Here is a 17104-nt window from a genome sequence, read left to right as displayed (position 1 = left end):
ACTTAACCCCTCTGTCGCCCCCCTTTAACAGAACCAAAGAGAGGCAGTGTATCCGAGGAGAGAAACAGATAAAGCGAGAATGAGTGAAACCCATGAAAAGCATTTTGTGGGCCGTAGAGACATTTTCGAATAAAGAGACAACAGGAAGTGTAGTGTCTTATATTCAGGGGGGTGGGAGTGGAAAACAAGGAGAAACAGCCATGTTGAAGAGCAGCTGGAGCTGCGAGGAGAAAGTTTTCTTTGGGGCGTATGTCATCTGTTGACATATCATAACTGTCATAATCAGGGGACACAAATGCTGATGGACAAGGACAGAAAATACACACATGCATGCACAAAGACACACACACGCACATACACATATACACACGTGCAGATAATACAGTTGGGGCCCCGGACGGAAGTGCCCAAAGCTAACAGCGCTGAACTGACCCATACACTGAAATGCCTGACCCTGTGAAACCATTGTCTGTATGCAGCATGTGGGCCACATATGGACAGAGACAGAAATACATATTAAACTAAAGCACAGAAGCAACAGCTAACTAAGCTTTGCCGTAAATTTGCAAAGCCACGGCTAAAGTTGGTGATGATATTTATTGCTTTTGTGCACAATTATGCCGCCAAGCCCTGCCAATGATAATCAGTCATGTTTAAGAGGAGGACAAAGTGGCAGCAGTCATCGCAGAGGCCTGTGATTGTGAACACTAAGACCTGAACTTGACATTGCCTCAGAGCTCAGAGCCGTCACTGGCACTGCTCCACAGCCAACGGCAACAAAGTGGAGACAACAGAAGGTGGGGAAAAAAAACGTTAGAGGGGGTAAACTGTGAATATGGAGGAGTGGAAAAACATCAAGCAACGAACCAATAATAATTCACACAACACAGCGGATTGTATCTTCTGTTGTTGCTTCCAGGAGGTGCTCGGCACAGGTTTGCATTATGTGAGAGTTTGTGTGTGCTGCAGGAGGATGTACGACCAAAGCCCTGAAAGTTCTGTGTGTGTGTGTGTAGGGAGCTAGGGTAAAGGGAGAGGTGCAGCAGGGCAGCAGGGATGTGTGGGGGGACGGTGGGGTTACTGAGCAGCACCGGGGGCATCGCGCTGACCAGTCAAGAGCCATCACTGTTGGGGGGGGGGTTTGCGGTGAGGGGGGTGAGAGGGTGATGAATGCAGAATGCTGAGGTTGCCGTTTTGACTCCCTTTTATACATGTTAGAAAGAACACACACAAAGCAAAATGCTGGCGGCACTGTGGCAGTTATAGCTATTGTGCACATTGTGTGTGTGTGTAAATAGTTTATGTATATATGTGTGAGTGTGTGTTCAAATAACACTGCTACATTGATACTGAGTGTTAACATGGTTTTATTTCATTTTATTTTGCTGTCAAATCCAGATCATACAGTGTACAGTACATATATCTCAATTATGAATATGAATACATAATAAATATACTTTGTATTATATTCATTTTAAAGGAATGATTCATTAAAATTACAAAAGAGACAAATATCACAAACCAAATTTACCTGCGTGTCTATACACCACTAACATTACTGAGAAGCTGTGATGGGTGAAGTGACCCTCTAAATTACATGCAAAACATATTTTAAAGGGTAACTCTGCTATTTTTTCGACCTTGACCCTATTTTCTGACATTTTTGTGTCTAAGTGTCTATTGGAAATAAATATTTTTAAACTGGTCCAGTGCTGAGTGAGAGGGTCGCAGCAAAACAGGCCACATTTTTGTCAATTTACCTCCACTAAAGGTGCTTGTTTTTGCCACTGATAGACTCGGACTGTTAGTAACATCTCAATGCTGACACGCTCACCTCTAGACAGGATTATGGTAGCCTGGAAAGATAATCTGGGACTTATATCTGAGGACTAATTGGTCTCTATATGCTTATTGCAGTTTAAGGTGGTCAAACAGACCCACATGTCCAAGTTTAAGCTGTCTAGCATCTACCCTGATACAACCCCCACCTGTGACAAATGCAAAAACAATGATGCCACCCTGATACATATATACTGGCTGTGCCCTCACTCACAAACATTTTTTAAAGATATCTTCCATACCCTTTCTAAAAAAATTAGACCTAGACCCTATTGTTGCCCTGTTTGGCTTTGCTGATGGAGACAACCCTAACCTGACATCTGCAGAGCACCTTATGGTGACTTTTGCTCTGCTCTTGCACAGGCCATCTTGCTCAAATGAAAGGAGGCTGCCCTGCTGATATCTGGCCAGTGGCTTCGAGACATAATGTCCCAAACAAAATCAGCTCTGAATGCATTTTGATTTAGCCCTTGATATAAAAAAAAGTAAAACTCAACTCCATGGATGTTGTTACTCTAGACATTGTGGCTTAGAGATAAATAGATAGATAGATATTTAAAGGAAGGAAAACTTATATATGAGGATGGGTGGCGGGTGGGAGGGAAGAGCTATTGTGTCATATAGGGTATTACTGTAATTGCCTCAGAGTCATGTCTATTTCTGTTTGTTCTGCACACTGGTATATACTGTGTGGCGTTGTGGAATGTGTCTGCCCAACCCTGACATTTTTTGTGTTAGAATTGTCTGACAACATTATGAAAAAGATCCTTAAAGAGGATCCTTTTTGTTTACCAGAAATAGCCCTGAAATTGCCATCACCAAACCCACCAGACTCCATTTAAATAAACACTAATTTTATCACTGTAAAACACACTTCATTCTAAGTCACCAGAAACAAAATAGAACTCACTAAAGCCCTCTTGCTTTGTCTTTACACTGTTCTAACAATCACCATGGAGATGGCTGAATAAAACCCTTAACTCACTGAGTCAGATGTGAAAACATGCTGAATCAATACACACTAAATTACTGTTTATTTAAATGGAGTCTGGTGGGTTAGGTGATGGCGATTTCAGGGCTGTTCCGGGTTAAACAAAACGGATCTTACTCTTAAAACATAAAGGTCTATCTCTGTAGGGATCCTTCCCATAATGTTGTCAGACACTTAAAATAATAATCTGAGCCGGTCAGTAGCAAAAGACGGACTTTTAGTGGATGTAAATGATGAGCTGAGTAGTTACATTGCAGCCTGTTTCATGGTTGCTGGCTGCAGTGCTCTCGCATAATGCTGGACCAGTTTCAAAAACAAAATTTCAAAAGAAAAATAGCAAAATTACCCCTTAAGACAAGACAAAAGCACAAGTACAAGCACACATTTACACACATTTATTGTATCCACGTTATGTTACAAAGCTGTCATATTACAAACTGTGTTCTTTCTTTAGAGCCATTACAGGTATGAAGGTCCATTTGATTGTGAATAGGACTCCTAAGAAAAGAGGCGGCCGCTGACAGCCACAGACATGAGAGACGCGCTGGACTAATTGAGAACATCACTGAACCCATGATGCAGGGCGAGGACCTCTTTAGCATTTCAAAGCATTCACAGACACAAGATGAAAATGAAAATAGCACACATGAGGCTGTTTTTCAGCAGGGTTTCAATGAGTCTCCATTGTACAGTTTAATGATGTGCAAATTTGAAAGTGACAATACAGAATCTCACACTATTGGCTACACCTTTACACACACTGATGACAGCCGACTAAGACCTCAAAGGTCACATTAAGCTCCTTTAAAATGCAGCATTCTCTCCACATGTGCAACAAAAAGCAACAGGCAAAGACTTGTTTCAATGTGTTGGTGATGTTTTAGTGGAGGGACGCTGAAAGGATAACTGAACTGAAATGTGCCAGGTGGACACGGTGATGGTTTGAAAGTAACCTTCGCTTTGTTAGTTAATTTATTGTCACGTGAGCAACATGATTTTTTTTACAATTACTTAAGTCTCTTGAAAAGAAAAAAGAAATACACCTTTAAACACATAATGCTTCAGCTTATTGGAAGCCAGCTACTCTTAATCAAGCCAAATTAGTTAAAGGAGCTCTGTGATATTCAGCGCGTATCTTCAGCAGTTGTCTGCACATGGTTCTCAACATGGTCGTGGCTTAGCTGGCAGCTAGCAGCTAACAATGCTAACAGCACAAACAGTGCTAACAACAGCAACAGTGCTGACTGGCTGATGATATTAGCTGTGCTGGAACCAGAGGCTGGGCGCTATGCTTCTGTAATGACGCCGTCCCAATGTCAGCTGTAACTGTTGTTTGAGTGCGGTGTAGAGCGGTGGCATTAGCAAGCCAGTGGGATACCTGCATGTGCACACATGGTCAAGAAGGTATAACTGCAGCTGGAGCAGCTACATGACCCACCCTCAAGCTATACTACAAGACTCGCCCGCTTTAACCTACACTCCATCCATGATCAGCCCCCTTCGCTCCTTGGCCCAGATGCGGAGATCCTGACGGAATTCTTTAGTTGGCAATTGGCTAGCCATGACATTTTACGTTAAAAGAGAGGTGGTTGAGGTTAGGATACGAACAGGATGTCTACATCTTGTTATTTATGTTAATGCTCATTAGCAATTAGCTCACGTTAGCTATGCAGTATAATGTTAAAATTGAGGCGTTTAAGGTCAGGATAAGGGTAATGGAAAGGCCACATCTCATTACATATGAAGTGAATCACTTCTTCATGTATTGTGAATTATACAGTGGATTATTGTAACATTTGGTGTCATTTGGGCGGCTGTGGCTCAGAGGAAGAGCGGGTCTTCCATCAATCGGAAGATCGGCGGTTCGATCTCAGGCTCCTCCAGCCTGCATGTCGAAGCATCCTTGAGCAAAATACTGAACCCAAAATTGCTCCCGATGTATGGGGTGCCGTTTGTAAAGTGGCTCACGCTGAAAATAACATCAACATTTTGCCACATTTAGCTTCAAACAATGTTTAAAAAAGTGTTGTGAATTTTTTAACGTCACCTTTTACCACATTTACAGCAATATTTGTTAACTTAGAAACATATTAAATAGTTAAATCTAAATATTAAATGTGGCACCTAAATGTTAAATGTTAAATCTAAATCTAAATCTAAATGTTAAATCTAAATGCTAAATATAAATATAAATATAAATGTTAAATCTAAATATTAAATATAAATATAAATATAAATGTTAAATCTAAATGCTAAATATAAATCTAAATGTTAAATGTTAAATCCAAATGTTCTGGGTGAAACTAAATATTTAGCTAATATGCAAATTCACACTGCCGGTCACCGGAAGTACCAAAATAAAAGCTCAAGATGGTCAGACTGTGTTTATAGAATCAAATAACGAATTAAAACCAACTTCTCGGGGGAAATGAACACTTGAACATACATTAGCGTGAGAATAACTACCTAAAATAACAAGAAACGTGTTTGGAGAGAATCACCTTGTTGTTTATAAATACTTCCAGGTAGAAAACCAGCGGAGTTTAGCTACATATATATATGCATATCTCACATTTTTCACCTCACTATATCACCGTTTAGACTAATCTGGTGTTTGTGAAGTCTATAAATACAATGATTGAACAAACATTACTATCACATTCTGAAATTAATAACATCGTTATCGTAGATTAGCGGGGCTAACCATTAGCTGTTAGCCCCGTTAGCAGTGTCTGTAATGACTCATTAACTCTAAACGGTCCGTGAAAAAAAATATTTTTTTCCAGCGGGTGCTAAGAGCTAACGGTTGTTAGCTTAGTTTATGTTGTTAATCCCTCCGAAGGGACTCAAAGTACACGTCAAATAAAATTTCTCCAAACATGTTTCTTGTTATTTTAGGTAGTTATTACCACGCTTATGTATGTTCAAGTGTTCATTTCCCCTGATAAGTTGGTTTTAATTCGTTATTTGATTCTATAAACACAGTCTGACCATCTCGAGCTTTTATTTTGGTACTTCCGGTGACCGGCAGTGTGAATTTGCATATTAGCTAAAAATTTAGTTTCACCCAGAACATTTAGATTTAACATTTAACATTTAGATTTATATTTAGCATTTAGATTTAACATTTAGATTTATATTTAGATTTAATATTTAGATTTAACATTTATATTTATATTTAGCATTTAGATTTAACATTTAGATTTATATTTATATTTAGCATTTAGATTTAACATTTAGATTTATATTTAGATTTAATATTTAGATTTAACATTTAACACTTAGGTGCCACATTTAATATTTAGATTTAACTATTTAATATATTTCTAAGTTAACAAATATTGCTGTAAATGTGGTAAAAGGTGACGTTAAAAAATTCACAACACTTTTTTAAACATTGTTTGAAGCTAAATGTTGACGTTATTTTCAGCGTGAGACACTTTACAAACGGCACCCCATACCGATGGCTGTTCCACCAGTGTGTGAGTGAGTTAAAAACTGAGTAGCAGGTGGCACCTTGTATGGCAGCCTCGGCCACCAGTGTGTGAATGTGTGTGAATGTGACGTCATTACTCCACCTAATCTTTACAAAGGCCAAGCAAATAGTTGTTCACTGCTATATTAATGGTCTGAATCTCATATAGAGTTCCTTTGAAACATAACTTTGAAATAAGAAATAACACACTATTTTCTTACAAACAAACAAACAAACAAAAAAATCATGATCAGTAACACATACTCAACTAAATACACTCAGGGATTTAGGGTACTTAGTCTGATATAACCAGTATCTTTTGTTAGCTCATGCTGGCAAACTTTATAACTCTTCTCTGCTTGTGCCACTGGTATTCATTTTAGCAGATATCAGCATCACTTAAAGACCAGTTGTGGCCACAGTGACCAGCATTTTGAATTATTTGTGTTTACTCCCATAAGTAACGGATCAATTTTAACCAAGTTTTCAGGTACGTTTATTTGGTAAAGTATTTCCATTTTGTGTGACCTTCTGCATCTTCTCCACTAATCCACAATATCTAAAGCAGAGGATGCAATGTTTCAGCACTGAACATATCTGGTTTTTCATCAGGTGTAAAATCTGGTGTCTCCAATTTTGGGGATTTTCATTATGGATATTACTGCATCAATAATATAATTCTGTAGGCTATTAACTGCAACTCTTTTAATTATTAATTATTGATAAATGGCCAAACAGCCTCTAAAATGTGTTTTATATCATAAACTGGATATTCTTGTGACTTTAAAGTGTTAGTCATCCAAAAAAAGACATTTAAATACTTCATCTGTGGCTCTAGGAAATTATAACAGCCCTTTCTCACAACTTTCTGACCTATAGAAACAATACATTAATTTATGACATACACATTAGATTAATCACATTGGGATGCATTTGGGGTTCAGTGTTTTGCTCTAAGACACTTCAACAGGTAGAGCTGGGGAATCAAACCTTCAGTCTTACCATTAAGAGACAACTGCTCAACTGCTCTCCCACCTGTTAAATTTTCTCTTGAGGTGTTTCTACTTTCAGTTACGTAAAGGATTTTTAGTTTTTCTTTATCACTGGAGAGATTTCATATTAACGTGCTTTAAAAATTGAAACAATAACACTGAATAATGTATGTGATCCATTTTCACATAAGACCTTTGGCAGCTACTGTATAAGCCTGTCTCTGTCGAGCCTGATCTACACGACTGATGAGCTGCATACTATGCGCGTCCATAACAATCACTGTGATGCTGCAGAATGAGTTTCTATGTGTTTTTTTCATGCACGTGTCCTCAGTTGTTTTCTTGTTTGTTGGCCTGCTTGGCTCTCATGGCGTTCTGTGTGACCGTGGACAGAGATGATCCCGTCATGCTGGCCGTCTCCACAATCCCAATGTCCCTACAGGTCAGACACGCCACCAGCTTCTGACGAGAGGCGCTGCGAGCGAAGAAGAACTCGTGGGACACTCCAGCCAGTATAGCACCTATCGCTGGGCCGAGCCAGTAAACCTGAGGGTGGGGATAGGAGAAACAGGATATTAATGTAGGTTCAGGAGCAGGGCCATGCCTCAAACACACCTCAACCCATCCTGCTCTGTGTGTCTCAGATGTCTCAATCCTCCCTATCTTGTCCCTACCCACCCTCCTTCATCCTCTCTTCCCTTCTCCCTTCTTCTCTTCCTATTCATTCTGGTGCATACCTCTCCCATGTCTCATTCTAGGTACCGTCTGGGGTCCTGTAATCAGCTCGGGTGGAAAAACACCTGAGACAGATCCCCCACACTGACTCTCCCTCTGCCTGATCTTCAGTTCATCCTCCCAGACCAACCTAATGGAAGACATCCCTCTTCCACCTTCACCCTCACTTACATCCATTCATCAGTCCTCAACAACTAACACTTCCTGAATTACAAGTAAACCTTTAAACAACAGGTTGTGGCGTGGTCCTTTCTAGTGAAATAAGATTTAAGAGATGTGTAGACAGAGAAATGCTTTCATTTTATCTGGATGACAAATAGACAACAAAATAAAATCACCGGAATAACAGTTGAGCTCTGCAACTGTGGTCATTATAATACTTGTGCTGGAACAATATTCAGACACTTCATTTAAGTAAAATGCAATACTTTAAATGTACTTCATTACAAATAAAAAGTCTTACACTCAAAATGAAATGTGAATACGTATTAGCAGCTATTAAAGTATCTCGTTCTGCACCTGTGACTGACATTTATCACATTTGATGCTGATGCTTCTGTGTGTGAGCAGCATTTAACTATTGTTGCTGCTCAAGGTGGAGATGATTCATATCTCTTGATACACAGATTAGTTCAGTGGATCCAAACCTAGGGGTCGGGCCCCTCCAAAGGGTCACAAGATCATCTGAGAGGTGGTGAGATGATTGATGGCCGAAGAAAGAAGAAAAAACTAATTTCTGCAACACTATGTATATACATTTATGAGACTTTTCTCTAATCTCCACCTCAAAAAATTACATAATTAGAACACTTTGAGCCTTGACAAGTTATTTAAATGAAACCATCTGGGAAGTTTAAAATAAAAAGGTCTGTTTGATGGAACTTTGAATAACTTATAGACGTCTTAAATATGCGACAAGGGACCCCAAAGGTCACTAGCCAAAAAGGTAATGTCATACTTAAGTAAATTAGCACCAAATGTAAATAGCTAAAGCATAACTGCCTCAAAATGATGATTAATTACAGAACTGCTGTAAATGTACTTAATTATTTTCCGTTATTCAATCAAAGTCAAATATCCACTGAATCTGATTATTCAGTAACTGATATTGCTTTGATAATGATGATGATGATGATGATGGTGATGATGATGATTATATGAACTCTATCTGTAATTGGACAACAAATATAAAAGTGCATTATTAAAATCAGCTGGACAAGTGTTTCCATGGAGACAAATTTGGATTTTGAGGCGTTCTTTCACCCAGTGGTGTTCCCAGAAGCCAGTGATGATGGCCGGACCCAGAGTACGTGCAGGGTTCATGCTAGCACTGGAAAACCGCGCCTGGCAGGAAGAACAGCACACACACACACGCACGCACACACATGAACACATACACATTTGTATGTCATAAAAATATTATAAGTCATAGCATAGTGTGTAGTAAAAATCTATATTAAAAAAATATCAGTATAACTTATCCGGAAAAATATTATACGATGCCATGTAACATAATAAGAATTCATAGTACAGTATGTCAGAAAATAATTTTAAAAAATCATAGTATAGCATGTCAAAAAAAGAAAAAAGAGAAAAGTCATAGAAAAAAGAAAATCATGAAAAAAACGTTATAGTATAGTATGTCGTCAAGAATAACAAAAAACATGATATTAAAGAATGTACTCAGCAGTCACAAAAAAGAAGTCATAATATAGTGTGACTTCAAAAATAATGAAAAAAAAAATTCATAGTATAGTATGTCGTCAAAAATCATGAATAAAAGTCACAGAATAGTATGTCATCAGAAATCATGAAAAAACGTCATAGTATAATATGTCATCAAAACTAATGAAAAAATGTCAGTAAAGTATGTCGTCAATAACATCTATTAAAATAATCATGGTATAGAATGTGGTCAAAAATCATGAAGAAAACTCATAGTATAGCATGTCGTCGAATATAATGAAAAACAGTCACGGTATAGCATGTCATCAAAAATCACAAAGATAAGAATAATATAGTATGTCGTCAAAAATCATGAAAAAACGTTATAGTATAGCATGTTGTCAAAAATATCATTCAAGATAATCATAGTATAGTATGTGGTCAAAAATCATGAAAAAATGTCATAGTACAGCATGTCGTTAAAAATCATGAAAACAAGTCATAGTATAGAATGTCGTCAAAAATCACAAAAAACGTCATAGTATAGTATGTTGTCAAAAATCATGAAAAAATGTCATAGTATAGTATGTCGTCAATAATATCATTCAAAATAATCATAGTATAGTATATCGTCAAAAATCATGAAAAAACGTTATAGTATAGCATGTTGTCAAAAATATCATTCAAAATAATCATAGTATAGTATATGGTAAAAAATCATGAAAAAATGTCATAGTATAGTATGTCGTCAAAAATCACAAAAAACGTCATAGTATAGTATGTCCTCAGAAATCATGAAAAAACGTCATAGTATAGTGTGACGTCAAAAATGATGAAAAAATGTCATGGTATATTATGTCGTCAATAATATCTTTCAAAATAATCATAGTATAGTATGTTGTCAAAATTCATGAATAAAAGTCATAGTATAGTATGTCATCAGAAATCATGAAAAAACGTCAAAACTACTGAAAAAATGTCATGGTATGTTATGGCGTCAATAATATTGATTAAAATGATCACAGTACAGTATGTGGTCAAAAATCACGAAAAGAAGTCATAGTATAGTATGTCGTCAAAAATAATGAAAAAATGTCATAGTATAGTATGTTGTCAGAAATCATGAAAAAAACGTCATAGTATAGTGTGACGTCAAAAATCATGAAATAAAGTCATAGTATAGTATGTTGTCAAAAATAATTAAAAACGTCATAGTATAGTATGTCTTCAGAAATCATAAAAAAACATCAGAGGTTCGTGTACCGCTGCACTTTGGTTCATAGAGGATAGTGTGTAGTCAAAAGTCACACAAAATGTCACAGTACAGTATGTCGTCAAAAATGGTATAGTATAAAAGTATAGTATGTCAGTATGTCATGTGTAGTATGTCATTAAAAATAATGAAAAAATGTCATAGTATGTCGTCAAAAATAACAAAAAACGTGATACTGCAGTATGTTGTCATAAATCATGTCAAAACATCATAGTATAGTATGACATCAAAATTCATGAAAAGTAAGTCATGTTGTCAAAAATAATAAAAAAAACGTCATAGTGTAGTATGTCGTCAGAAATCATAAAAAAGGTAAGAATATAGTATGTCGTCAGAAATTATGAAAAAAAGTCAAAGTTTAGTATGTCGTCAAAAATAACAAAAAATGTGATATTTCAGTATGTCGTCAAAAATGATTTGAAAACATCATAGTATAGAACGTCCTCAGAAATCATGAATAAATGTCATAGTATAGTGTGACATCAAAAATAATGAAAAACAGTCAAAGTATAGCATGTCGTCGAAAATCACAAAAAATGTGATATTTAAGTGTCGTCAGAAATCATGAAAAAAGTTCATTGTACAGTATATTATCGAAAATAAGGAAAAGAATTCCTAGTATAGTATGTCATCAAAAAAAGAGAAAAAAATCATAGTATGTCATCAAAAATTAAAAAAAAACGTCATCTGATGGTTTATCTTCAGAAATCAGGAAATAACGTCACAGTATAGTGTGACGTCAAAAATCATGAAAAAATTTCATAGTATAATATTTTGTCAAAAACCAGTAAAAAACGTCATAATATAGTATGTCATCAAAAATCATTTAAAACATGATTTGTCTTTGAAAATGATGAAAAAACCTTCCATTATAGTATGTTGTGAAAAATCATGGATATAAAGTGATATAGTATGTCATCAGAAATCATGAAAACACGTCAGTATAGTATGTCATCAATAATATATATATTTTTTTTAAATTATAGCGTAGTATCTGGTCAAAAATCATGAAACAAAAGTCATAGTACAGTATGTAATCATTAACACTTAAAAAAAAGTCAAAGTTAAGTATGGCACAAAAAATGATGAAAAAACGGAATAGTAAAGTATGTCATCCAAAATCATGAAAAACATCAAAGTATAGTATGTTGTCAAAAACCGTGAAAAAATGTCATAGTATAGTATGTTGTCAAAAATCATGAAAAATGTAATAGAATAGTATGTTGCCAAAAAGGATGAAAAAAAGTCATAGTATAGTATGTGGCCAAAAGTCATGAAAGAAAGTCATAGTATAGTATGTTGTAAAAAATTATGAAAAAACCTCATAGTATATTATGTTGTCAAAAATCATGAAAAAAAAGTCATAGTATAGTATGTCGTCAAAAATTCTGAAAAAAAGTCATAGTATTGCACGTTGTCAAAAATCATGAAAAAACGTAATATTAAAGTATGTCATCCAAAATCATGAAAAAATTTATAGTATAGTGTTTTCAAAAACCATGAAAAAAGTCATAGTATAGTATGTTGTCAAAAGTCATGAAAAAAAGTCATAGTATAGTATATCGCCAAAAATCATGAAAAAACGTAATATTAAAGTATGTCATCCAAAATCATGAAAAAAGTTATAGTATAGTGTTTTCAAAAACCATGAAAAAAAGTCATAGTATAGTATGTCGTCAAGAATCATGAAAAAACGTCATTGTATAGTATGTTGTCAAAAGTCATGAAAAAAAGTCATAGTATAGTATGTTGTCAAAAATCATGAAAAACAACATATTATACTATGACATATCATGAAAATAGTAAAAAAAAAGTCATAGTATAGTATGTTGCCAAAAATCATGAAAAAGAGTCATAGTATAGTATGTTGTCAAAAATCATGAAAAACAACATATTATACTATGACATATCATGAAAATAGTAAAAAGAAAAGTCACAGTATAGTATGTTGTCAAAATCATGAAAAAACGTCATAGTATAGTATGTTGTCAAAAATCATGAAAAAAGTCATAGTATAGTATGTTGTCAAAAATCATGAAAAAAGTCATAGTATAGTATGTTGTCAAAAATCATGAAAAACAACATATTATACTATGACATATCATGAAAATAGTAAAAAACGTGTAGTGAAGTATAGTATTTCACCAGATGACATACTATACCTTTACTTAACCGTAATAGTATAGAATATCAAGTCATTTTATAGTATATCATAAAATATATCCTAAAATCATTATAAGCGTCATGGTATAGTGTACATTAAAAATATATATAGAATGTTATGTAAGAATGAATGTGTCCACTTTTCCTGCTCAGGCCTATGATGGCTCCCTGATATGGCACTGAGTTATCAAAACATTAAGACTCCTTGATGTAGGATTTTTGGTTCAGAACATTTTAAAATGGTCAGTTTAGCTGGGTTTTTTTTTTATTTTTTAAATAAAATTGGCTACAGAAAGCGACCATTCAAAATGTTTCCCTTCAACGTATAATTGTTTATTACAGCCCTGTATACATTAGAAAGTGAGAAAGTTCTGTTAATTTGTCTTTATTTTATTCATGAAACCATCTTAGAACCAATACAAAATCTGAGTTGAATAAATGTGACACTAATTGTTCTGTATGAAAGCTCCTCTTACCCCTATCAGCACTCCAGCAGTGTGTGCTAATCCAATGGCCAGGTTTCCTGGTTCTGGGCTTTCCCTCCGCCGCTGATCCTCCACTGAGAACACAGTGAAGACCAGCTGGAAGGTGCACAACACCTCGATGCCCAAAGCCTGAGCTGCATTCAGCTCCATGGGAACCTGAGTGAGGTAAAACAGGAGTAAGAAGACAGAGAGAGGGGCAGGATAAGAAGGAATATTTTGTTGTAATGTGTTTATCAATAATCTGACCTTGTTGACGAAGTGGTCTGCAGTGCTTTTGACCGGCAGGGCCAGGTAGAGGGCCCCGGCTCCTAAAGAGGCCCCCAAACACTGTGCAGCCACATAAAGAGCGGCCCTGAGGACATCCAGCCTCCGAGTGGTCAACAGAGCCAGAGTCACTGCAGGGTTCACCTGATCAGAGGGCAAACACATATTTACTTTTGAACAAAGTGACAAATACTGAAAAACAATTTAACAACAGGAAAACTCAATGCCAGTGGTGAAAGGTAACTAAGTATATTCACTCAGGTACTTGTACTGTTGTACACTTGGCTACTTATAATTATTTATTACTTTTAACTTTTCAGTGTTTGTGGTGAAAGCAAATACCGTAAAACTCAGAATATAAGTCACACTGGCATATAAGTCGCAGTCTATTTTTTAAGGTCTCAAACAGGGGAAACAAGGTTTTATATTACTATTTGTTAATAAAAACGTTATACAAGTTATTCCTACACTGTTTCCCTTTATTTTTAATTTGAAACACATTCAAAACACAATAACCTCTTAAGCAGCTTTGGTTACTTTTCAGATTGCAATTTTCCAAACAACCTCTCCAGGAAATAAAATTACGGTATAACAACATCTGAGCCATAAAAATGAGTTTAAATTAACGTTAAACTTCTTTCGTGTGGGTCAAATTACCTATGCCAGCATTTACCTTGGTCTGTAGGTCGCACCGGTCTATAACCCGCACCCAACTTTTTAGATGAAAAAAAAGGGAAAAAAGTGCGACTTATACACCAAGTTTTACGGTAAATCTGTCCACACACTAATAAGTCCTCTATTTTCCTCCAAGACTTTTGCATGGAGCCCACACTGTAACTAACTGCACTCCCTGAAGACATATGATCATTATCATATTTTTGGAAAAATGAAAGAGTGATTCCAGAGAGAAGCAGACAGAGGGGTCTACAGTCTGTGTTTGAAGGATATATCCAGGATGTCAAACTGACTCAGCAGCAACAACAGGTTAAAAAGACAAAGATAGTTAGAAGCTAAAGCTGAACTATAGGCTACAGATCACAGTGTCAAAGTGAACCACCACATCACTGCTGATCGACACACAAGACAATGAATATAAAGGGAAACTTTGCTGATATTGAACCAGCTGTGTGGCATCACAGTGCGTGCAGATGAACTGGTTCCTGTACAGCAGGGTCGGCCTTTGTTTCACTGTTATAATCAATAAAAAGCAAAAGCAGCATGTGTATACATTCAGTAGGCTATATCTTCAGTAGCTAGCTAGCTAACCCTACACTTTTCAGGGTTTGATTTTGGTTTTGGAACAGGGAAGAAACGTATATCTTTTTCCAACCTCTCCAGGTAACGAGTGTCATTAATACACGACGTGCCCCAGACACAACATTTAGCTCCAAATCCACAAAACCAGTCTGAAAATCAATGGAGCACAGCTGTGTTGTTGTTGGACCTTGGTCTGAGCCGGCCCGATGCTATGCTATGATTGGCCAGTCTGCTTTAAAGGGGTGGGACTTAGTGAAGGTCAGTTGTAGAATGCAATCTAAAAATCTACATCTACAGCATGACAAATGAAAATCTGAATGTTGGAGCCACATGGAGCCAGTGGAGAAGGTCTAAAGAGCTGCAGGTGAGCCATCAGTGGTGATATATGAGTCTATACACTGTTTTTTAGGAAAATACTGCACTGTATACCTTTAAGTAATATCTTAAATGCAGGACTATTACTTGAAATTAATTGTTACTCAAGTAAAAGATCTGAGAACTACCTTGTTACCACCAGCAAAGAGTTTCAAAGATTCAATAAGAGGAAGAAAAATAAAGTGAATGTGTGTCACCTGTGCCCCGCTTATTTCTCCAAAACAGTGTCCCAGTGCAACAACCACCACCCCCACTGCCACTGCAGGGTACAGGGGTCCCATGGGGCCCTCTCCAGGGCCTGGCACAGAGGCACCCAGCACAGCGCTCACTAAAATCAGGGTGCCGAGCAACTCTGCAACTATGGCGAGCCAGAACTGCCGACTGCGTAGCTCCTCAGAGAAAGGGGATATAAACAAAGGTGGCCTACATTTAGTTCACCAAAACAAAATTATTCAAAGCCTGATAAGTGCTGGGATCTGTTTTAAAAACATGATAAACTTATTAATATGATCACATGTGGACAATATGCTGAAGAGTATCAATCTGTTTGTTAAGACAGTCCAAAAACGGACAGAATTGACTCAAGAAACAAACAGAATATTCTTCTATCACTGTATCTGACACAAACAAGTCAAACTGAAATAAAAAATTAACACCTACATATCCTGTGAAATGTCAACACACAGGAAATTAAATAAGATGCTCACCTCACGCCACGTCATTTCAAACTCTGTGTTATTCCTCTGTATGTCGTCTGTTTCTCTGCCCGTCTGTCCGTCTGTGTGTAGCTGTCGGGGTCTGAGGGCTTCAGGGTCTCTGCTTCATCCCTCATTACCTTGTAGAGTCTGAGAGCTCCTTTGATGAGAGCAGCCTCCCCCCTCCCTCCCTGTCTCCTCACCCTCTCCTTACCCCACACCTCAGGCCCTATCACCTCCTCCTGTGCACAAACACTAGTCAGTGGAAGCCCTTGAAACGATGTCTCTCTTCAAGGTTGCATGCGTAACACGCTGAACCCTGCCAGTTTGCAGCTGACACATTCTGCCGACCTTGAGCAATTTAATGCATCTTCAGGAGCCTTTCACTTATCTCCGGACTGAAGTGATTGTGGCCACTTCAGAAGGGGCAGTCAGGACATAAAGTATTATAACCACTTATGAAAAAGGCCTGAAATCACAAATATAAGCACTCCAGTGAAAGTAGGTCATATAAAGTTGAGGTTGAACACCTGTTAGTAGCTTCAGACGACGTCTGTCAGTTGGTGTTTTACAGTAATACTCACAATTCAAAGCTCAAAAGAGGCCGAACCGTCTCTCAAAATCTGACCAAGTTTCCAAAATACAGAAATTTGTCAGATGGGATTGAGTATTGTGTCCGAACTAGTGTTTCCCAGTGCTGGCAGCTATTTACTCGACATCTTCCTGTGCAGTTTTTTCTGTTTCTGGTGTACCATCATCATATTATTGCCTGTTTGTCATGTTTTTGGACATGTATCATTGAGGGTGATTTATTATTCTTACATTATACCTTCCTCTCAGTGTTGTTGTCATGTTTTTGAACTAGTATCAGAGAGGTTGAACCCTTGAGCGTTTT

At 36.8% G+C, this 17104-nt stretch overlaps 1 protein-coding gene across 2 annotated transcripts; it reads right to left on the bottom strand.

The window, feature by feature from the left end:
- Positions 1-6228: 6228 nt before the first annotated feature.
- On the bottom strand, positions 6229-16353 carry LOC117258043 (aquaporin AQPAe.a). Of its 2 annotated transcripts, none has more exons than XM_033628508.2 (6): positions 16222-16353; positions 15712-15903; positions 13865-14026; positions 13610-13774; positions 9296-9376; positions 6229-7843 (listed from the first exon to the last, which is right to left on the bottom strand). In XM_033628508.2, the coding sequence occupies exons 1-6, from the start codon at positions 16234-16236 to the stop codon at positions 7628-7630; spliced, it is 831 nt and encodes a 276-aa protein (XP_033484399.1). In that variant the 5' UTR covers positions 16237-16353; the 3' UTR covers positions 6229-7627. The 2 variants fall into 2 exon arrangements, with proteins under 2 accessions (XP_033484399.1, XP_033484398.1); XM_033628507.2 differs by having other exon boundaries at positions 15712-15906; positions 16222-16331.
- Between the last annotated feature and the right edge of the window lie 751 nt (positions 16354-17104).

The sequence above is a fragment of the Epinephelus lanceolatus genome, chromosome 8, assembly GCF_041903045.1.
Source record: "Epinephelus lanceolatus isolate andai-2023 chromosome 8, ASM4190304v1, whole genome shotgun sequence".
NCBI lineage: Eukaryota > Metazoa > Chordata > Actinopteri > Perciformes > Serranidae > Epinephelus > Epinephelus lanceolatus.
The sequence above is the reverse complement of the archived record's forward strand: the minus strand, read 5'-3'. Positions and strand labels throughout refer to the sequence as shown.